This window comes from Halichoerus grypus, chromosome 7 (genome assembly GCF_964656455.1).
Source record: "Halichoerus grypus chromosome 7, mHalGry1.hap1.1, whole genome shotgun sequence".
Classification (NCBI taxonomy): Eukaryota; Metazoa; Chordata; class Mammalia; order Carnivora; family Phocidae; genus Halichoerus; species Halichoerus grypus.
This window is the reverse complement of record NC_135718.1, coordinates 19,233,885-19,257,563: the sequence shown is the minus strand read 5'-3', so window position 1 is coordinate 19,257,563 and position 23,679 is coordinate 19,233,885. Positions and strand designations below refer to the sequence as shown.

Sequence of the window (23,679 nt, the reverse complement as noted above, 5' to 3'; positions counted from 1 at the left end):
CGGATGCCCCTGGTGGAGTGCTTTTCAGTAAACTCTTATCCTACGAGCATCGTGAAATAAGACAGAGACAGAGGAAGGGCAAACGAGCAGTCGCTGATTGGAGCCGAGCCTTGTGCCTTGGGGAAACCTGGTAGATCATGGGCGGGTCCCACAGCCTGAGCAGAAATGCAGCTGTGGCCAGGTTGGCTGGTTCCTGTAGGTCAGGATCTGGGACTGGCGCCTTTGCGTGTTTGTGACTGAGTCGGTGGCAGAGAGCCTGGCAAGCCTGGGGCAGCCTGTGGGCTATGACTAAATTAGGAAGAGTCCCCGGGCTCTCCCCGGAGCTCACTGGGCAGGTGGGCAGTGCTCAGGCGCTGGTGGGCAGCTGGAAATGGGCTGTTTGGACGGACATGACTGGCTTTCACTTTGACTTTTCAGTGGGCTGCAGGAAGTTCACACCCTGAGTCCTAGCAGAGAGAAGCTTCCCTCATGCCAATGGCCATACTCGCCCCCCACCCCCCTGCCTTTAGGGGTGGACGTAAAATAGGAGAACCCAGTGAGCTTTAATACTTGGTCCTGTACAAGGCCTTTGGGGAGGTTTTAATTTGTAAACAGCATACCCTCCTGAATAATTTTGAGAGGAGATTATATTGGATACTGGGCATCACAGATGAGCACCAGACCATCCGGACAGGACCAGCTGGGCTGAGAGCTGCTTTACACGTCATGGCAGTGGGGTACTCGTGGACAGCTGGTTTGGACTTAGAAGCTCACCAAAAGTGTAGTTTGGTCTGACTGTTTAAATATTACAGGGTGAGATTTGGAAACAGAAGAGGAAAAAAGTGGCAGAAAGAACAGTGGCTCCTGGAGGGAAAAGTGAGCAGGTTCCTAAGTAATTAAACCACAGTTCAGGCGAAGCCCGTCCCTGGACCCCACAGCTTTGTCAGCTCCTCCGAGAGAGGGGCGTCTTGGCTTTCTTTTCTTTTCTCCTTCTTCTTTGTTCCATGTCATGTTTTCTGTAAGACCGGTGGAAGGGCAGCAGTTTCTCAGCGGAGCTACTGTTGATGTCTGGGCTGGGTCATCCTTGTTTGACCGGGTCTGCCTTGAACGTTGCAGGATTTTGGCAGCATCCCCAGTTCTGACAAACAAAACACCTCCAGCACATCCGGGCCGTGGGGAATCACCACGGTGAGGAGCCGCTGCTTAGAGCAGAAGACCGTCCGTTTCTCCTGCTGAAAAGCACTGCAGTTAGCACCGGGCAGGTGCTCCATCTAAACCCAAGAAGGGCCAACTGTTCAGGAGGTTTGCTGGCGGGAGTGCGCGTGCGGTGCTGTCTGATGTGGCTACATTGCTAAATGTCCTTTTGGCCACCTTCAGAGTCAGGTTCATGAGCCCGGCGGGGAGTGCTGTGTTAGAATTCAGAAGCTCGGGATATTTTGCTCGTTGCCCCTGATCGTTGCCCCTGAAAACCCAGGGTAAAAAACAAAACAGGGCGCCTGGGTGGCTCAGATGGTTAAGCGTCTGCCTTCGGCTCAGGTCATGATCCCGGTGTCCTGGGATCGAGTCCTGCATCGGGCTCCCTGCTCCTTGGGAGCCTGCTTCTCCCTCTGCCTCTCTCTCTCTTTCTGTCTCTCATGAATAAATAAATAAAATCTTTAAAAAAAAAAAGAAAAAAACAAAACAAAACAAAACAAAACAAAAAAGCAAGTGAGGAAACAAACCACCATCACTCCCACTACCACCAATGAAAAAATAGGAAAGTAAACCGGGACAGGAGGCTTTGGGATTTTATTAAAAATGGTGGCATGATTAGCGCAAGACCCCGTGCTTCAGAGGCGCTCTCAGGAGGCCTGTCTGTGCAGAGCTGGCTTGGGTGTTGATATGTGAAGAGGCTGAGAACATGTGGCATAAACATCGACTGATATTGTTTGCCATTTAACTCAGCATGTGTAATGCAGCAGGAATGGTTCCTGGAGGCATGTGACTCCCCTTCCAGCCGGGTACGCGGTGCCCTGGGGCCTCTCTCTCTCTCTCTCTCTCTCTCTCTCTCGCTCCCTCGCCTGCATTCCCCTCCTCTGCCCCTTCCCTGACTCTTGAGAGTTTAAGTGGATGCTTGTCACGATCGGCGAGCAGAAAGCTGGTAGACTGTCATTAGAATTTTCTAGGGAGGCACATGCACAACACCCAAAATGACTCCCGGCTTCGCTGGCCTCAGGTGAGCGCTCAATGCCAGGCTCCTTGGTCTTTTTCAGAAAGGTAAGGTTGCATGACATCATCCTACCTTTCCCGGGCACAGGAAGGAAGCCGAGGGTTTTCTTTTTATTCTCTAGTCCAGGCGGCACTTCTGACCATGTTCTTGGCGCTAAGCATCTGTGCATGAGTATGCGATTTGCCTGTATCCCCACCCCCTGCTGTTTAAAAAAAAAAAAATTGTAAGAAATGATTCACAACGGCAGGGTGAACATGTGACCTGAAACAGCTCCCCATGACCCCAGTGAAATCAGTGATCCCAATGTCAGCAAGTCTAGATGCTCTTTTTATGCTGGGTACTAATTCTTTTAGAAAGACAAGTTGCGGGGCCGCCACTGGAAGACAGATTGCGCTATCACCAGACCTGAGGGCATGGAAGGGGACATTTTCGGAATCCCGAAACCTTAGGAGTGATGGGGGTTTCTTAAGGTTGAGGTGTTTTGTGTTGATGGCTGGAATTTGTGAGCGATGGAAAGTGAACCTAAAGGCGTTTGAAGTGTCTTGTGTCCATTGAGGGCAGAGTCAGGTTCATGAGCCCGGCGGGGAGTGCTGTGTTAGAATTCAGAAGCTCGGGATATTTTGCCAAGAAACGGTGCTTGAAGGTTGCTTCTAAGAACCTCTGAAGGGACCATGATACGCACTTCTGCAACTATTAAGTATCTCTAAGTAAAGTTATATTTCAAAACAAAGCTATTTTAATAGTCCCCAAGCAAGCAAGTGTATAAACATCTGTTGTGAGGGTCAGGGAACATATTTGGACATGAGTGTGATGATCTGTGAGCAGGCTCAAGCACAACCAAACATGACTCACCTCGTTTCTTTATCTGATGCAGTAAAAGCAGCTTTGACACATTCGGGTGAGGACTCCTGGTTTTCTTCTTGCCGGTGTGAAAGCAAATCCATACCCATAGAATGGTGTGTAAAATGGCGTGTGTGATGTGTCTTACCTCATGGGAATTTTTTGACTTTAAACAAGTCCATCATGTAGCTTTGCCATTGGTTTCTGCCTTATATGTGTTGGAATCATTTCTTTCTTCTTTTTTGCACGGCTTTGCCAAGATGTCAGAAAACTGAAGGGTAGATATTTTCACACACTCGCCCCTCCCCCACGTGCATACACTAACAGCTGCCATGTATGGTTTCATGGAATTGGATCTTTTGAGCAAAATGACTTCCTTATTTTCCATAGTAATATAATAATCGATTTTACCATAGAGGACTGCGTACATGTCCAGTGTGGGCTGCTCCTAATTAGCAATGCATGGGGTAGCAGAGGAAAGTGCTGGAGAGCAGTTTTGAGTGAAAGAAAAGTCAGCCATCGAGTTTTAAGCATTCTTTCTTGCCTCAGCCAAGGCAGTTCTCAGTCTCCGTGGATCTTAACCACAGGTTTAGTTGGTGGTGATCTGAGAAAATATCCAGAATGGCACGAGCAAATGTAACCAAGATGGCTACATCTGACTGTTGCTGTTTTTTTGTTCTTGGGGTTTTTTTTTGTCTTTTATCCACTCTCCTCAGTAGCTTTCACATAGCCACAGCTGTGTAACATAAAGATGAAAGCCAGAAGGAACCTATATGTAATATTCTCTGCCTTGGGTGGCACCTGTGTTTTATTGTCTGTAGTCAGAAAGGTATGTGTCTAAAAGCACCAGAAACCTCCATCCGCTTTGGGAAATGGATGCTTTCCTCAAATAAATACTTATATGGTATATCTATAATGTTCCAACCTTAATATTCTCATTTGCTCTAAGGAATTTAACAGAATGAGACAGTGTATGTTCCCAACACACACACACACAGGAAACATAAACCTCATACTTCACAATGAAACCCTGAGCGTACTCTGCTAAGGTCTGCGTTTCCCTATGCTTAGAGACAGTCGTAAATTCAAGTGAGTTGAATAAGTATTTGTTCAGTGCTTCTAACTGGCCCAGCACTGAGCCAGACAGACATTCAGGAGTTTGAAAGATTTTAGGCATCACATCAAAAACTAATGATGTGGGGCTCCTGGGTGGCTCAGTCGTTAAGCGGCTGCCTTCGGCTCAGGTCATGATCCCAGGGTCCTGGGATCGAGCCCCACATCGGGCTCCCTGCTCTGCGGGGAGCCTGCTTCTCCCTCTCCCACCCCGCCTCCTCCCCGCTTGTATTCCCTCTCTCACTGTCTCTCTCTTTCTGTCAAATAAATAAATAAAATCTTAAAAAAAAAACAAACTAATGATGTATTGTATGGTGACTAACATAACATAATAAAATAAAATTAAAAATAAATAAATATGATGTTCCTGAAAAAAAAAAAAAGATTTAGGATGTGGATGAAGTCTTCAAGGTGCTTATAATTTAGAAGGCAAAAGTCACCCCTGGCCACCGGCAGCTGGCTTTCTGCAGCAGAGATTGTATGTGCACTGTGGAGAAAGTCTTGCCACAAAAAATATTTATTGAACCGTGTTAAAGATGCTTCAGTGTAGATAGCTAAGAAAAATTGATTGCCCATTGTGTTTGTGACTCTTTGTGGGCTTATAAAAAGTTCAGTGTTTATTCTTAAGTATAATTTAAGACAAATGGTCATGCTGTTTATAGTGACAAAAATGGCTTGTGGGGCTCAAAGTAATGAAGAACAGATCAATTCTATTCCTTTATAGATTGGCAAGCCTCAGACTTTGCTTCACAAATGTTCTCCTGGGGAGCTATTAAAAATCCCAGTGCCTAGGGCGAATCAGAATCTTTGGAGATCTGATCCAAACATCAGTGTTTTAAAAACACCCCAGGTGATTGCAATGCCACAATTTGAAATTTAATGATAAGGATGATTTGTCGAAAACTTTTTTTTTTTTTAGCCTAGGGTGAGTTTGAAAGGTGGACTTTCTCACAATCTTGACTGAAGAATTTTTGGCATTCTGGAGTCTGATTCTTCTATTCTCTGCCTTAGTGAGCTAGCTTAAATGGAGCTATGCTTTCTTCTATTCAACAAACCTGATAATATGATGCAAAGCTAATTATCAAACTAATTAGATTACCTGAGGTTTTGTGAACCTAGAGTGTTTTGACTGCAGGAGGCCAAATGTTGTTGAACACATTCATTGAATCTCTCTCTCTCTCTCTCTTTAAAGATTTATTTATTTATTTTAGAGAGAGAGAGCAAGAGAGCATAAGCGGGGGGTGGGGAGGGACAGAGGGAGAAGGACAGAGAGAACCTCCAGCAGCTCCGTGCTTAGTGCAGAGCCCAATGTGGGACTCCATCCCACAACCCTGAGATCATGACCTGAGCTGAAATCAAGAGTTGGACGCTTAACCAACTGGAGCCACCCAGGCACCCCATGGATTGAGTCCCTTAAAGGAAGGTAGGTATAAAGGTAGCTGCGTGCCCTTGAAGTTGTTTTTGCAGGGTCTGAAACCCTTATGAAAAAGGAAGGCCCTTCTTGGTGTACTGGTTACCTAGTAGATAGAAGTGGCTTATTAAAAATACAGTTGTTACTCAATTCTCTATAACTCACCATAGATTCTTAGAGTTGCAAGTTAAGCTCAAGACATTCTAGTTCAGGGGTTCTCAAAGCACAGCATCCTTATCACCTGGACTTGTTAGAAATGCAAATTCTCAGGCCCCAACCTAGACCTCCTGATACAGCAGCTGGGGGTGAGCCCAGCATCTGTGTTTTAAGAAGCTCTCCTGATGCCCACCTAATTCGTAAAAAAGCTCTGGTTTCACTTTGTTATTTTACAGACAGGTCTGTTGAGTGCAGGTTAAATGCTTCTCCCTGAAGTCACCCAGAACTGGAGGAGGGGTAGAGGCTAGAAACTCAGACCTCCCAAGGCTGAAATCTATCACGATATCACGGCCAGATAATCTTAACTTTTCCACGTGCCATAAATAAGAGCTTTAAGAAAACACCCACCATCCTCAAATCAGATGTCATAAAGGAACCTTAAAAATGTTGTCTCGGGGCGCCTGGGTGGCTCAGTCGTTAAGCGTCTGCCTTCGGCTCAGGTCATGGTCCCAGGGTCCTGGGATCGAGCCCCACATCAGGCTCCCTGCTCAGCGGGAAGCCTGCTTCTCCACGTGCCCCCCCCCCCACTCCCCTTGCTTGTGTTCCTGCTCTCACTATCTCTCTCGCTCTCTGTCAAATAAATAAATAAAATATTTTAAAAATGTTGTCTCATCTGACCCTTCCATTTCACAGATGAGAAAAACTAAGGTCTACAGGGTAAACTGACTGCAATGAGATGTACAGTTATTGGTGGGAAAGTCTGTTTAAGAAGTGGGTCTACTTATGGCCAAAACAGTGCTACACCCTCCCTCCCCAACTACCCCATACTGCCTGTTGAGTTTCATATGGACTCCTAGTATTTGGCTTAAGTCACATTGGTTAAAATGTCCGGGTTAATAGGCAACTCTAGGAAAAGACCAGCTATATTGACTGAGAATCTTAATTTTTAAAAATTATTCTAAAATTTTGGGCGCCTGGGTGGCTCAGTTGGTTAAGCGACTGCCTTCGGCTCAGGTCATGATCCTGGAGTCCCTGGATCGAGTCCCGCATCGGGCTCCCTGCTCGGCAGGGAGTCTGCTTCTCCCTCTGACCCTCCCCCCTCTCATGTGCTTGCTCTCTCTCATTCTCTCTCTCAAATAAATAAATAAAAAATCTTTAAAAAAAAAATTATTCTAAAATTTTATTTTGATTTAAAATTGTCCTAAATTTTATTACCATCCTTATACATTTAGCAGAAAAATTTCAGTGATAAAATCTACTGAAAATAAAGTTAAGAGAACATAGGGATTATTCTCAGAGCATGTGTTTTATCTGCGAATCATGCAGATTAGACTCTTACATCTTCTCAGATCGCACACTAAAATTGCATTTTCTTCAGAATTCGTTAAAAGGAAAAATGTGGCAACAAGTCTATTTGTTGAATATTTTAGAATTTTATACATGGTGTGGCTGGTGGTATTTACATAATTTGGACAGTGTTCAAAGACCAAATCTTATCCACATTCTCTGCAGAGCTTCATCTTTAGAGCCTTGTAGCAACATACACATGGAACATGTAGCCAGGAAACCCAACTGAGAATGTGATACATGACTACTAAGTCCACACACACACACACACACACACACACACGGAATGGATGTGCACATGTATAGAGGTGTTTATTGGTTCCACACCCAACCATTTACCAGGTACGATGACATGAAATGGAACACAATTCCTGCCTTCAAAATAATCACAGAACAGTGAGGACATCAGATGAGCAATCGAGTAGACAATCATGAGAGAGGGTGGTAGGAGCTAGAAGAGCATAACTGAGGCTAACGGAGCAGCAGGGCATTACGGGGGGTCACAGAAGGGGCAACGACACACACTGGTGGGGGCAGGAGTCAGAGAAGGCTGCCTGGAGGAGGTGCCATCTGAGCTGCATGTTGAAGGACCCTGAGGGGGAATAGGGCAGAGGTTGTCCAGGTTAGGGAACAGTGTATGCAAAGGTGTACATGTTTGTGTACATATTGTCCTTCACAAGGGCAGTTGGGCCTATGATCCCCTAAATATTTCATTTGCATGTATAAATATTAACATTTGATACCTGAGAGAATTTGTATAGTATATAAGTATTTCAAACAGCTTGTTTTTCCATCTCCAAAGACTGAGGTTCTCCAGAAAAGTTTGTTGGTTGAGAGGTCACCCTATCTTCTGTCACTGAGAAAACAGAAAGATCTCTCGTAACCCCAGAAATCAAACCAACTCCTTCAATTTTAACGTGCACAAAACCAGTGAAATTCTGCCCAACATGAATTTTCTGAAAAATTGTGTGTCAGGCAAACCAACCGCAGCCCTGAATGGATTTGAACTTCATTTTACTGTGAAAGGTTCCTTTGGCCTGTGGAATGCCTTCCTAGAGGAGAATATCTTACAATGAGGCACTCTTGGTGTTTTGTTCACTAAATCCTCATGGATAGAGTTAAAAGAGAGCCTCTTCTTGTGCTAACTGACTGCCCAAGAGAACAAAGATGGAAGAAATTAAATGATTTTATGCTGACTGGCCAGCAACATGTGTATCTGAACCACGCCATATATATAAAAATCGTTTCTTTAAAAGCATTTCCAGGAGCTTAACAATAGCGTAATTTGTGAGAAGTAATAATAAGAAATTATAAATTATATTATTTTACAGTATTTATTATATATCAATCATGCTCTATTATGTTATTAATAATATATAATATGTAATATATGAATAAGAATAGTGTACTATTAAATAATGTTCATTTTATAATATTTATATATTATTATTCAATATTATTTGATTCTATCCACAACATCATCATGCTTTACAGAGTGCCTGACCATCATGTTTGCTCTTTACAGCAGCTAGCAAGGGCAGACATCCCTGTGCCAGATGAAATTAAACCTGGGATTTATCAGATTTCAAAGGTGGAAGAGATCTTGGAGGTCCTTTCATCCAGCTTTCTCATTCTACATAAAAAGGGAAGTTGACTGGCCTCCGGTCCCACAGGGAGTAAGCAGAAATCTTCTGATTTCTAGGTCAGCAGTTTTTTCACACCATCACCCTGCCTGCAGTCCTCAGTGTGTTAAAAGAAACTACAGAGGGGACACCTGGGTGGCTCAGTTGGTTAAGTGTCTGCCTTCGGCTCAGATCATGATCCCAGGGTCCCCGGATCGGGCCCCCGCATCACATTGCACTCCCTGCTCAGCAGGGAGTCTGCTTCTCCCTCTCCCTCTGTTCCTCCCCCAACTCGTGCTCTCCCTCTCCCGCAAATAAATAAATAAAATCTTCCAAAAAAAGAAAAAAGAAAAAGAAAAACTACAGAGAATGTGCATTTCTTTCTTTAGGAGAAATATTGTTGAAACCAGTCCTACATGCTGGTTTATAAGCACATGCAGGTATAGAAAAATCTCTTATTTTTATACTTTTTCTATGTTTAGAGAGATACAGACAGACAGATATATAAATAAATAGGCACACACACCACACGTGGATGTCACTAGGGAGACGGAGGAATTAGACTGCGCCAAGTCTCAAAGGGGACTTCAACTTTGTATAGTTTTGTGTTTTTTTTTTTTTAATAAAAAAATGTCTGAGGCAAAAATGACCATAATCATGGCATTTGTGAATTTGGGATGATGGGTAGGCAGTGAACTTGTAAAGATTTGTTATATTCTTCATATTTTTATAGTTTTAAAGTTCAAAACAAAAAGAAGTGTGATTAAAAATAAGTTACCACCGACAGTACTGTTGTTCTATAAAATATTGATTGATTGATTGATTGATTGATTGATTGGGGGCAGAGGGAGAGGGAGAGAGAGAATCTTAAGCAGTCTCTACGCCCAGTTGTGAGCCTGCTTGACCCTGAGATCATGACCTGGGCCAAAATCAAGAGTCGGACACTTACCCGACTGAGCCATCCAGATGCCCTTCATTTTATAAAATAAAGGATATTTTACAGAAAATAAATTGGTACAGAAGAAGGAAAAGAAAAAGAACAAATACATGGTTCTTGGTGGATACATTGACATTAATTCTGTCTCTGCTGTAAATCTTTCCTGTTACGATGCTAGCAGAATGTGTGTTCTTGGCTCTGCATTTGTGGCATTATCAGATCTCTTTTGCACACTTTGAGCACTTCTAATAACTCCAGCAGGAAAGGCAGGCCTCTCGTGTCAGTTATAGAACTGCTAGCTGCCCCTTGGTGACTGCATGTCCCCTGGTTTAGAGAATCTTATTCTGACTGAACGAACATGGAAGAGAGTACAGTAGACCAAAAAGCTGGTCATTTAATAACACCAAATGTGTCATTTAAAATCACATCTTAGATTGTTAACCAAACTTATTGTGGCAATCATTTCGTTAATATCTACATATACCACACCATTACATTGTACATCTTAAACTTATACAATGTTAATATCAATAAAGCTAGTGGGGTGCCTGGCTGGCTCAGTGGGAAGAGCGTGTGAATCTTGGTCTTGGGATGGTGAGTTCAAGCCCCATGTCGGGTGCAAAGATTACTTAAATAATTAAAAAACTTAAAAATATATCAATGGAGCCGGAAAAAAAAAATACTGTGACAAATTGGGAGAAAAACCACAGAATAAAGGAAAATGCTTTATATTTTAGTATCTTTAAAGAAACAAACCAAAACCCTGACAAACAAATCACATCCAAAGAAATAAGAGCCAGGAATGTGGTTTGAGAAGTTCCCTTTAATGAATGTGTAAGCAGAGGGTAGAATCCTGGAGTAAAAAGACCCTCATTCAAGTCCCTTATTGGCTGGATGCCTTCAGGTGTTTTACTAGACCTTTCTTGGTCTCAGTCCTTTTAACTAAACTGGAAATGGGCATATCTGGCTTACCTTCCCATTTGGTTGTCCTGGAAATCAGATAGCAAATGAAGTGAAAACACTGATTATACTTCAACTAAAAAACACGCAACAAAAGAGATACAGTAGGATTATCATTGCTGTTATAAATGCCTCCAAGAGGTGTCATGGTGATATGAATCATCCTACGATAATGTCATGGCTAAAGCCCACACATGGGAGAATGCCAGCATTGATCCAGTAATCTTTTTTTTTTTTTTTTAATTTTTTTTATTGTTATGATCCAGTAATCTTGAAATTACTCACAGAGGCCTCGCTAGTGATAATCCAGTAGCCCTATTGTTACCAAGTAGATAGCACTATGAAAAAAATAATTGTGACCTCCCTCTTCTCCTCACAAAGGAGAAGACCTGGCAGGAATGTTGATGGGGATGCATTCCACCGAAGCAGCTACATTAGCCCTGAGGGATGAGGAGACGTGGGCTCCAGTCCCCGCTCTCCTCTAGCTGCTGTGTGACTTGGGGTGATTCACATATTACACCAACTTCACAGGGTTCCACTTTTTTTCCCTCTGTAGAATGAGTGGGTTAAACTTAAGCTGTCTCAGGGTGCCTGGGTGGCTCAGTCGTTAAGCGTCTGCCTTCGGCTCAGGTCATGGTCCCAGGGTCCTGGGATCGAGCCCCGCGTCGGGCTCCCTGCTCAGCGGGAAGCCTGCTTCTCCCCCCCCCCCCGCCACTCCCCCTGCTTGTGTTCCTGCTCTCACTCTCTCTCTCTCTGTCAAATAAATAAAATCTTAAAAAACATAAGCTGTCTCTAAGACCTCTTCTTGCTCTTAACATTTGTGATAATCAGAGTGTGAACCTTAGCCTCGATATTACTGCGGTATTATCATTTTCATCTTTGTAACCTTCAGGGACTGTTCGCTGTGGCTCACATCCTGACCTAGCTTCTAAGAGTGTTATGGTAGAGTTAAGAATTGATGATTTGAAGTTCAGCTCCCAGGAGACAAGGGAAAAGCAGGACTGAGCAATGACCGGACCCCAGCCATTGCACTTGATTTGATTTGACCACACGGTGAAGGTGTGACCAAACCTGGAAAACATTCTCTTCCCTGGTCATGAGCTGTCTTGCCAGGATTATATTTCATATCTTAGCATGTAAGAAGAAATGACACCTTCATTGCTTGGCCAGGAAAGGGAACTGAGTCGAACTGGAAGTGAATTTAAATTCCTGATGGGTTATCTTGAAAGATACTGTGCTTAACTGAAAATGTGACCGTTCGGGTTGGCCTAGGCCCTCCGGTGCTCTGGGCTGTAGTTCCTGGCTTCAGCTTCTGGGTGGCTGAGCATTACCAGTGAAAAGCTTGCTCTGAGTCCGCACACATTCATACTGCTGGACTTCATTCAGCTGCGTCCTTGTTGTTAACCCATAGCCCTTTAAGTGTGTTGCTGACTACTTACCCAGGTCACCAAGCAGCTGTTGTAACTCTCTCTGTTCCCCCCAAGTCCCAATCTGCACTCCTGGTTTCTCCTCTCTCAGCAGGCGTCTGCCCTTATTTTCACTGCCCTTCTCTCCGTATTGACATCTCTTTGTGTTTCCCTCTTCCATCTGTCTGTAAGGAAGATATTTCTCTCTGCCCGGGCAGAGCTCACCTGCCATCTGCACTGATGATGACAATGACAACAGTGATGATGATGATGATGGTGATGGTAATGGTGATGGTATTGGAGACAGTAATAGTGATGATAACGATGATGGTGTTAGTGATAGTAATGGTGATGGTAATAGTAATGGTGATAGTGATGGTAATGGTGATAGTGATGGTAATGGTAAGAACAATGGTGATGGTACTAGTAATGGTGATAATAGTGGTGATAGTAATGGCGATGGTAATCGTAATGGTGATAGTGATGGTGATGGTATTGGAGATGGTAATATTGATGATAGTGGTGATGGTAATGGTGAGAACAATGGTGATGGTAATAGTAATGGTGATAATAGTGGTGATAGTGATGGTGATGGTAATAGTAATGGTGATAGTGATGGTGATGGTGATGGTACTAGTAATGGTGATAATAGTGGTAATAGTAATGGCGATGGTAATAGTAATGGTGATAGTGATGGTAATGGTGATGGTAATAGTAATGGTGATAGTGATGGTGATGGTAAGGGTGATAGCCATCATCATGGTTATGACGATGGTAAAAAGACTAGTAGTAGAAATGGTCGCTGCTGCCCTGCTCAGTGAATGCTTACTGTGTGCTAGGAACCATGCAGACCAATTTATGTACACCCTGTCGTTTAACTTTCAGGAAAAGCCTGTAGCTTAGATATAGCTGTCCCTGCTTTAATGATGAGGACCTTGAGGCTGAGAGAGGATAAGTATTTGCCACCATCCCCAACTGGAATTCACACCCATTCTGATGCCACCTCGGAAACCTGTGGCCTTAGCCTCTGGGCTGTGCTCCTTCCCATCCACCCCCCCCCCCCAATCTGGGGTGCAGAGCACAATCACATTGATATGGCTGAACTGATTTTAACTCATCCTAGTGGCAATGAGGTTACCCCCAAGGACCTGAGTGACAAATATCTCTTCCTCTGTGGAGGAATGTTTTCAGAAAGGGAAGGATGTGTTTTGTGATCACAGGAAATGTTCTTTCCAATAATGTTCCAGACAACGCCACACCCTTCCCTCTGTGCAGCACCTCACAGTTTGCAGAGGGATCCAACAACTCTTTACTTAACCCCATGTCAGCTCTCATAACGTAACCAAACAAAGATTGTGACTTCTCTTTTTATAGATGAGGACACCGAGGCTCAGAGAGGTGGGGTATCTTGTTCCCTATGACACAGCTGACAAGCCTCAAGCTAGGTCTAGAACCCACAATGCCCGATTCCTACCCCTGGTTCATACAGGGCAGCCTGCAGCCCAATTGTCACTCGCTATGTACTCTCCTTTCCTCCAAGTGAGGGAAGACTAAGAATCATTGTATCTTAAATAAAGATCCTTTTCTCCCAGGGGGATAACTAATGCCTTTTATAAAGCCAGTTCTTAGTATACCCAAACTGGCCCGTTAGGTGCTGAGAAAAGAGTAGTGTTAGACAGAAACTGCCCCCTGGTGAGGGCCACAAGGCATGACATCCCCTGCTCATGACATCCCCTGTGGGGCCTGAGATGGACCTCCGCACCTGGAAAAGGTTGTCGGGCAGCCCGTACCCTTGTGGGGGACTTTACTCCTGCATCCCAGTCACACCCTGGCCTAGTGACCAGGATGTGGGGCTCTTATTCCACCAAGAATGGAGGAGCATTCTGTGTCCCAAACCTCCAAGAAACAGGTGTCCCTGGTCAGCAGAGAGTCACAGCGAAGTGACTGCCTGAGTTTCCCCTGCTGCTGGGGACTTCCGGTCAGTGCACTGTGTAGAGGAAACTGGAGAGTGAAGGGAACTCTCAAGTCAAGGTGGGGCCGTGGAGGGAAACCATCTGAATTACAAGCAGGTGGTTCAGGTAGGTTGGCTTTCTTATGACATTATTATGTTTATGAAGCAAATAAAGGAAAAGCATTGATGCATGTACAGAAATGTCCAAGCAGATGCAGGGGAAACTGGTTCAAGGCCTCCCTAGGAGGTCGTTCAGGAGCTGCCTGTGCTGGTCTCTTTGGGCAGCGCCTTTGGGTTGGCTTTATTCTCAAGCAGCCTCTCCTTAAGCGGTGGCTTAAATTCAACCAGTTTAGCAACCCAGGCATGGCAGGACGAAAGAATGTCTCTCTCCCAGTTGCTCCAACAAAATGTCAGGGAGTGTCCATCCCTGAGCCAGTCATTGTGGCCAGCGGACTCTGATTGGCTGGGCTTGTGTCCCATTGGATGGAGGTTACTGTCCCATTTGATAGATGAGAAAATTCTGAGTGTCGGAAAAATTAAGTGACGTTTCCCCATCATACAACCAGTAAGAAGCAGGGGGAAACCTGGGTCTCTGACCACAGTTCACCCTACAGCTGCCTTTCACCAACAGCTGATACATCTTTGCACCTGTAGGTGCCTTAATCAGTCCAGAATGTTTGTCTTTGTTCAAAGTTCAGGGACAGCCCTTGAGATGGCCTTTTCTTTCGTTGGTTACATTTCTCTAAAATGTCTGAGGCTTGAACGACCTCCCCCTGTGCCTTGCTGTCTCTGTGCTTACTGGTGTCGGCATACTCATCATCCTTTGTTGATCTGGCTCCCCTGTGCTCTCAGCAAGATTTCTCTGCTCATCTCTGTGTTCCCACCACCTGGCAACTTTGCCTGGCGCATTATAGATGCTCAGTCCATGTAGGCCAAATGAACAAACACATTATGTCCCATTGGCCCCTTTGATGGAGTCTCATTCTGAGCAGAGGCTCCTGCCTGTGTCTTGGGTGCTCTCCCTTCCTTTCAGAACCCGATGGGTTACATCACAAAAATCTTGCTGAATTTCCAGCACCCGGCCTGACTCAAACCAAGGAAGGACACTGCCTCACTCCTTGTGCCCAAATACTAATCCATCATTGCAGCCTGCTTGGACTCAGAATAAAATATGAAAGCGCTTTGGGACAAATAATGAGCTTTGGGATAAATAATGAGCATTTTCAAGCCAAGACAGCTGTTTCGTTCTCTGGTGAATACAATATGTTGCACATCCTTTCAACACTACGGAATTAAACCATTAGAAACAGTTTTCATTTGGATCTCCTAAATATCCTGGCATTCTAAAGGCAACTAGTTCTCCTTTAAGTTATATTTTATTTTTAAAACTCTTGAGAGAAATGCTGCTTTAATTAAAAAATGCTGTCAAAGTGAGCAGGGAACCAAAGTTTTTAATGTAATTATGCACCAAGAATTCCTTGTAACAATTAATGGCTCAGAAAGGCAACCTCGGCTCTGGGGGGGCAGTTAGTCTTGCAGAGGCCCGGGTGAGTCACAGTGGCTGTGCTGAGTGATAAGCTGTTCCTGTTCCGTGCCAGATGCCCAGGCTACAGAACTCCCTGTGCGGCACGCCCTCCTCCCTGGTCCACACTTCCACTCCTTGGCTGCAAACTGTGCCACTGCACAGTTTCAGGAGAAGAAATGCAGCAGGTGTGGAGGACTTTGCCCCTCCCCCCTCACCAGACAAGGGGGCATCCCCGCTACCACGTCCGGAGTTGTGGGGATCCCAGAAGGGGACTGCACGTTGCATCTCCCTGGTGCTTGGCGAGTGCCTTGTGTATCGAAGGTAGTCAGTATCTCTCTGAACAGAGTGGAGAGATAAATATGGATGGAGATGATAATTTGGTGATGAAATAGATAGTTCTGGGGCTTAGTTAGGCTTTTGGAGGCAAGGCCATTCTGTCAGGCACTAGAAGCTGGTTGGATGATCTGGGCTCTCGCTAAGATTTTTTGCTGTCACCCAGCTATGTGGCTCTGGGCAGGTCACTTTCTCTTCTTGTTGTGGGGCTGGGAGGATGATTTGATCCCTAAGGGTCTGCAATTCAAAGCTTTCCCAGGTTGCCACTGATCCAGGTGGGTTAAAGAAAGCTGACTTTGAAAAGGAAGAGACCTCTGGGTTTTGCTGGCTTCTGGCAAGGTTCCCAGAGGGTGTTGGGACACCCAGTCAGAAGGTCTGTGCTTCCTAGGCCCTTGGGGGGCATGAGTCTATACCAACCAGATCCAGCCAATACCCCTATACCCACCACTGCGTCTCTGAGTGGAAGCTTCTCTTACATCTAATTTTCTTGCTGGATTATATTAGTTTCCTATTGTTTCTGTAACCTACTACTGGAAATTGAGTGGCTCACAACAACACAACTTTCTTATTTTACAGTTCTGGAGGTCAGGAATCCAAAATCAGTCTCACAGAGCCAAAGTCAAGGTGTCAGCAGGGCTGGTTCTTTCTTGAGGCTTAAGGGGAAATTCATTTCCTAGCCTTTTCCAGTTTCTAGAGAGTTCCTGCATTTCCTTGGCTCGTGGCCCCTTCCTCCGTTTTGAGAGCCCCAGCATTGCCTCTGCTTTCATCTCAGACCTCTGCTTTTGTCCTTGTATCTTCTCTCTCTGACTCTGATCCTCCTGCCTCCATTTTATAAGGACTCTTATGATTACATCGGGTCCACCCAGATAATCCAGGATAATCTCTCCATCTCACGATCCTTAATTTAATCACATCTGCAAAGTCCCCTTTACCATGTAAGGTTACATTTACAGGTTCTGGGGATTAAGATTGGATTATTCAGCGTACCACAAGGATTATTCATTCAATTTCAAAACCTAGACTTGGGCAGGGAGAAGGATGTGTTGGAACTCCTGCTTTGGAATGGGGAATGGTAGGCACTCTTCTGGGCAAGTGACTCTGTACCTGATTGGGGTTTATGCTGTATACAACAGCAAAATCCATTTGCTTTCTGGGTATATTTAGATTCTCTTTTTTGAATTGTTCGAAGGTTTTTATCCACAGAGATGTCTACTGTCAAATGAGGGGTCCCCATCTTAAAGCCACCAGGTTCGGATGAGCCACATCCATTATGTTCCTTCTTCATTCCGTTCACTGAAGTTACTGAGTGACTACCAGGTACGAGGCAGCATGCCAGGATGATGCGAAAATCTCCATGCCATGCCCTGTTCCCTTGTGGAGCTTATGTCTAGTAGAGGGAGAAAGGTACATAAGCAATTATTTTTAACACAAAGCAGGATGTGTTAAGTGAGGTAACAGCGACAAACGGAGATGGCAGGAATACAAGAAGGTGACATTAGTTCTAGCCCCTAGAGATCTCAGATCATATGGCCCAGTTTGGGGCTTAGAAATATGATTGCTATATGTACCTGACTTTTAGGTTATTAACTCTTGTAGGCTAAGGATTTTAGGGCTTGCTTTTTTTCTTTCTTTCTTCCTTCCTTCCTTCCTTCCTTCCTTCCTTCCTTCCTTCCTTCCTTCCTTTCTTTCTTTCTTTCTCTCTCTCTCTTTCTTTCTTTAATAGGATGATGTGTCTCTTCTTTTTTAAGGATCTTTGGTTCAAAAGAGGTCCCTCACTCTGGTGACTCATATGAAATCACTTCCACTCAAAGTTGGTGAAGGTTGGGGACAATATGAATTTGCGAGGCAAAGCAGAAGTTGGGAAGAAAATCTGTGAATCTTCTTATTTCATGCTGCGTCGGAATGGGTAAACTTCTGTAACCCGCGCCACTCGGAAGAGCACTTGTTTCTCGTCGCTGACCTACAAATACCCAGTGAGGTTGGCTTTCCTAGCTGGAAAGACAGCTTTTCTCGCGTGTCCTTTCAGAGGTGAAGGGGAATCTCCTGCAAGAGCTCCCTCCAGTCCAGAACACAGTTTTAGAAAATACAGCTGACTTCTCTGGGAAAAACAAAACCAATCTTGTGTTACCCTGGTCATGGAAATTAAGTTGGCACCTCATTATCGCCTTGTTAGCGGGGACAGGCTGTGTTGTGGACAAACCTGGTAGGAAGGGTTGGCCCTGTGTGGGCAGGGTTTTGTGTTAAGCTTAATTGCTCTTCTAAAGCTCAGCTACTTAATACTACACAAGTAGAAATCTTTCATCAGACTCTTGACCAACCTCTTTTCCCTTCATATTCTCGCCTACATAGACAATTAGTGCCTCCCTAGCTCTGCTGCTGTCATGATTTGTGCTCCGGACACACTGGGGCACCAAGGCTTGGCTGTAACCAGCACAACTACTCCAGAGGAGGAAAGCTCTGTAACCACCTTTAACCATGACTCCCCCCAGCCCCCCAATGTCTTAAAATACAGCCAAACTCTTCTGTCCTGGGAGCAGAGCAGGGCTGCTGGCTGGGTGAAGGTAATGTCTCTTCAGTGACTTATGGAAAATTCTTGATTTCTCACTGAATGGGAAAGAGTAATCCAAAATCATTTTTATCTGGCTCTGAAGTGTGTTTTATACTTATGTTTGAATGTTGGTGTGCCTGATGTTCTGAGAACTCACTTCAAACAAAGCAGTGCTGCAGCCCATGAAGAGAAGGTGTTCTCAGGGAGGGCTGAGACGCTGCTTACCTAACCACCTATGCCCCTTCTCTTCTTTTCAAAACCTGGCTGGGGTTTGAATCCCACGCCTGTATTCACCAACGGTGAGTGTTCGTAAGAAGGTCACCTCATCTTTCTGCACTTTAGATTCTTGCCTTGCAAGATGGGGTGAACCTTTTCCACCCAATAGGACTGATGGAGACATCAAAGGGGATGACATAGGCTGAGCACTGGTCACACAGGAGCATCGCGCGCAGTAAATGTTAGGCTCTCTCCTATTCACCTTCCCCTCTACCACCTCCACACCTCCTCCCTGCCTCCCACGGTTCTCTCAGACCAATGCAAAGTGCCAGCCTAAGCAGAAGCCCTCTTCCCTCAAAACATCTCCACAAAGTGGGAGAGCTGTGACATGGCCCATACTTTCCTTGTCTCCCCTTTTTTCCTCACTGGGTCCACCCCCAGCCTCTCTCTTCTTTGTTTCATCAGACTTACTCTGTCCAGAGCCTGTGACAGTGGAGACCTTGTCTGAAGGGTCCCAGCCTTGCTATTTCTGCCCCACACTCCCATAGGCATGCTGAATATAGAGCCTGGGTTGTCCATGGTAACCCCATAACCCCAGTTTCAAATGCTCAGTCCTCTTCTTCCCGTTAACATTAACATGACCTGGGAATTCCAGTTCATCAACATCCCAAACACATTTCCTCGATCACCCACTACCCAGAAGGAGAGTTGAAGACCCAGAAAATACGGTCTTACCAAAGAGCCCTGACAATAGTAACCACATATCCAGACTTTCTGGGAAAGTCTGTCCCCTTTCCAGATCGTGCATCCTGGTTTTTGGTCAAGAAAACACCACAACCAACTAACAGAGGTCACATGAAAGGCACGTGTAAGACAGAACACCGCCTCAGTAAGCTTCTGTGAGCGCCTACCACTGCCTACGACTTCAGATTCAGAGTCTTCACCTGTAACTTTTTTGGTTATTCCTTATGCTAGTTGGGTTTGAGAGTGGATTGAAGGGAGCTTGATTACTGTTGCTTTTGGATGTGAAATGAGGATTGGGATGAAAATGTGTTTGGCACAAATATACACATAATTTACTCTGGATGTGAATGTGAAGCCTGCTTTTTTTTTTTTTTTTTTTTGCTTAACATATAGAGTATATGGATTTGCTCATGTCACTAATTTGTTGTTGTTGTTGTAAACAATGACCTTACCAAATTTGAGATAGTATCTACCATTGGCAGTGATGGGGTGCGGCATGGATGGGGAGAGCGGAGACCAGGGGATTTTAGTATGTTGGAATGTTTCCTATTTTAACCTTGGTGTTGGGTATACTTTTTTGAATGTTTTAAAGATTACATAATAAAGTAGAAATTTACATCAATAGTAAATGATTCCTTGACATTTTATTATGTAGATATATCATAATTTACTTCGTTTAAACCGTCCCCTAACCCCTGTTATCGGAAATTGGTAATTTTCAACTTTGGACTCTTAAATGATGTAGTATTATTAAGCACCTTTGGGCATCAAGTTTTGTCTGCATTATTTCCTTAGGACAGATTTATAGAATTGAATTATTAGGTCAAAGAGTATGGCTGTAATGAGTGCAGATTATCAGGCTATCTTTTAACAAAGTTGCACAAGTTTAGACTATCACTAACATTGTGTCCACTCTACTTTATCTTATCAGTACTGAATGCTCTTAGTAAAAAATATATATTTTTTTGCTATTTTGCTAGAGAAAAAATTTTTTCTAATGGTTTTAGCTTGTGTCTCTGATTACCAGTGAGATTGACCATTCTGCCGTAAAATAATTTTTTCTATCGGAGTTTTTAAACAAATTGGTGTATGTGTGAGTACAGGCTTTTTGCAGACTCACTTGTATGTGGGGTTTGCGTGGGTGGGTTTTATAGGAGATGGGGGACCAGGGATAAGCGAAGAAAGAGCCCCCGGCGCCCTGGGTGAAAACTAGCTGTGCATCTGGATTTTGTGTTCCTGTAGTGCCGCCAAGCTCCTGGACAAGAACCCGTTCTCGGTCAGTAACGCGAACCCTCTGCTTCCTTCACCTGCCAGCCTCCAACTGGCTCAGCTGCAAGCCCAGCTCACCCTCCACCGGCTGAAGCTGGCGCAGACAGCTGTCACCAACAACACCGCGGCCGCCTCAGTCCTGAACCAAGTCCTCTCCAAAGTGGCCATGTCCCAGCCTCTCTTCAACCAGCTGAGGCATCCGTCTGTGATCAGCGCCCCCCACAGCCAAACTGGGGTGCCCCAACATGCTGCAACCGTGTCCAGTGCCCGGTTTCCCTCTAATGCAATTGCCTTCTCGCCCCCCGGCCAGACACGAGGCCCAGGACCCTCCGTGAGCCTTCCCAGCCAGCCCCCCAATGCCGTGGTGATGCATCCTTTCAGTGGGGTCATGCCTCAGACCCCTGCCCAGCCAGCAGTCATCTTGGGCATTGGCAAGACCGGGCCTGCTCCCGCCGCAGCAGGATTCTACGAGTATGGCAAGGCCAATTCCAGCCAGGCGTACGGCTCTGAAACAGACAGCCAGCCCAGCTTCCTGCCAGTTGTGGCCTCTACCACAGGCAGTGTGACCTATGAAGGGCCCTACAGCCACTCAGGGCAAGATGGCCAAGCTGCCTTTCCCAAGGACTTCTACGGACCCAACTCCCAAGGGTCGCATGTGGCAGGTGGATTTGCAGCTGAGCAGGCCGGGGGCATGAAAGGCGAGGTAGGTCCGCTGCTGCAGGGTCCAAATAGCCAGTGGGAGAGCCCCCACGGATTCTCTGGCCAGAGCAAGCCCGATCTTACGGCAGGCCCTACCCTGTGGCCTCCACCCCGCAGCCAGCCCTATGAGCTGTATGACCCCGAGGAGCCCACCCCAGACAGGACCCCTCCTTCCTTTGGGGGTCGGCTTAACAACAGCAAGCAGGGTTTCAGCGGTGCCCGGCGGCGGGCCAAGGAGGAGCAGGCTCTGCTGTCCGTGAGGCCCCTGCAGGCTCACGAGCTGAATGACTTCCACGGTGTGGCCCCCCTGCACCTGCCACATATCTGTAGCATCTGCGACAAGAAGGCGTTCGATTTGAAGGTGAGTCCTCCACGCCAGCCCGGGAGCCACAGCTGGAGCCTGGGGGGCTCACGACCACAGCCCAACACTCGCTCCTCGGGAGCTAGGAGCGGTTCCATCTGGGGACTCGGTGGCAGGATTTTGCCATCGGTACCCTTGATCAAAATTATAGTTATTAGAACGCAAATTCATCTCAGAAATGTATCAGGGCCACTCCCTTGCTTTAAGGCAAGTAAGAGATCCTTACCCGTGTTTATCAGAGAGAAAGCTGCGGCCGAGTGGGGGTTCAGGTGACCCCAGCTGCGTGACAGAGAAGGGACTCAGGAACTGATCTCCTGCCTCCTTGAGGAGGGCTCTTCCTCTCTGGTATGCCCAGAGTACATCGTACTGAGTATGGAAGGGGAGGAAAACGCTGGCCGAATTTTGGATGAGGGCCAGAGAGCACTTCTCAGGTGAGACCGAGACACATCACTGTAGAGCGCTTCAGTTTCCCATCTGCAAGACGGAGATGGAGCCTCATCACACCTTCCCCGTGGTCATAAGATGCTTCGGGCCCATGTAAGCAAAGGTCTATTATAGTATAAATGCCCCCCCAGAATGTATTAATGATGCAGGGAAATATTCCAAAGCGATAATATTAAAAGAGCTAACATATAATAAATCCTTTCCGTATGCCAGCAGTAACGCTGTGAGGTAGATCCTATTATCAGTCTCATTTTGCAGATGAGGAAACCGAGGCCCAGAAAGAGGAAAGGACTTGTCCAGGGCCCCGTAGCTAGAGAGCGCCAGAGTGGAGACTCGAACGTGGGTCTGGTGCTCCCGAACCTGTGCGGCTTAAGCACTCTTAAGCAGCCTCTCTTCGCCCACACTGTCTGCAGAGCACGGTGATCCCGGTGTAGTGGGAGTCACACCACAGTGTCCTTCGCCTCTGCTTGGGTCACACTGTGCAAGTTCACCCCTGCCATCAGTGGCGGAGGCGGGGGTGGCCGACACTGCGAGGCGATGGCCGATTTTGTCCCTCATAAGCCTTTCTTAAGCTTGGCAGCTCACTGTGAGTCCACCTGCCAAGATTTCCCCAACCAGTCATAGAAATGGGTGGGGTGTCTCTGGGGGCGGGAAGGGAGGGGGAGGTGGGAGGTGCCATGAGACCAAGGGTCCACTGAGAGGGGAGGAGGGACTCTGCCTTGGGATTCTGGGCTCCTGTCCAAGATGGGTGCAGGATGTGGGGGCTGGACGGACGGATGGATGGACGGGAAGGCAGGTGTGGGGAGGAGCCCAGGAGGGAGAGGTGTTGGCAGGGTTGGTCCTATCTCTGGGCTCTGAGCCGCCCCCCACCCCCCCAGGCCCCAGCCTGACGGGGAAGCCTGCCCTTGTCCCTTTCCTTCTCATGGACTCAGTTCTACTTCGGTCACTTTCCTTTCCTTCTGGTCTAGGACTGGGAGCTGCATGTGAAAGGGAAACTACATGCTCAGAAATGCCTGGTCTTCTCTGAAAAGTGAGTGCTGGCCAGGAGAACAGGTGCATGCAGATGCTCAGGAAATATTCATTGAGCACCTACAGCATGTTCTGTTTTGGGTGCTGGGGAAGCAGCAGAGAACAAAACAGGCAACGTCCCTGTCCTCAAGGAGCTTATACTTAACGTGGGTGAGAGGAGCAGATGATAAAATAAACAAGTGACTTCGGTAGCATTCCTGGTGGTGAACCTAAGCAGAAAACAGCGTCAGGACAGGGCAGGAAGCATGTGGGCGCATGCATGTGCCCTCCAGGGGGCTGGCCCTTGCATTTTAAATAGGGTGGTTGGGGAAAGGCCTCTCTGAGGACACCTCAGGAGGGAGTGGAATGAGCCCATGGCTGTCTGGGGGACAGGTACTCCCAGGGCGGAGGGAACAGCAAGTTTGAAGGCCCTGGTGTGGCCCTGGGATGCTCAGGCAACATCGGTGTGACGAGAGCGGAGTGCTGGGGTGAGGAGCCAGGGAAGGTGCCGGGGCCCAGATCCTGAGCTCCTGGGCTTCTTGTGAGGACTTTGTGCTTTGAGAGTGAGTAGAGTATCGGAGAGCTGAACAGAGGAGTGATG

General features: G+C 46.2%; 1 protein-coding gene across 1 annotated transcript in view; it reads left to right on the top strand.

The window, feature by feature from the left end:
* The window catches only part of RBM20 (RNA binding motif protein 20), a 178,110-nt gene that overhangs the window by 109,951 nt on the left and 44,480 nt on the right, over window positions 1-23,679 (top strand). Inside the window, exons 2-3 of the mRNA XM_078076844.1 lie at window positions 20,540-21,626; window positions 23,039-23,100. Coding sequence (XP_077932970.1) covers window positions 20,540-21,626; window positions 23,039-23,100 — 1,149 coding nt within the window. The remainder of the gene's footprint in view (window positions 1-20,539; window positions 21,627-23,038; window positions 23,101-23,679) is intronic.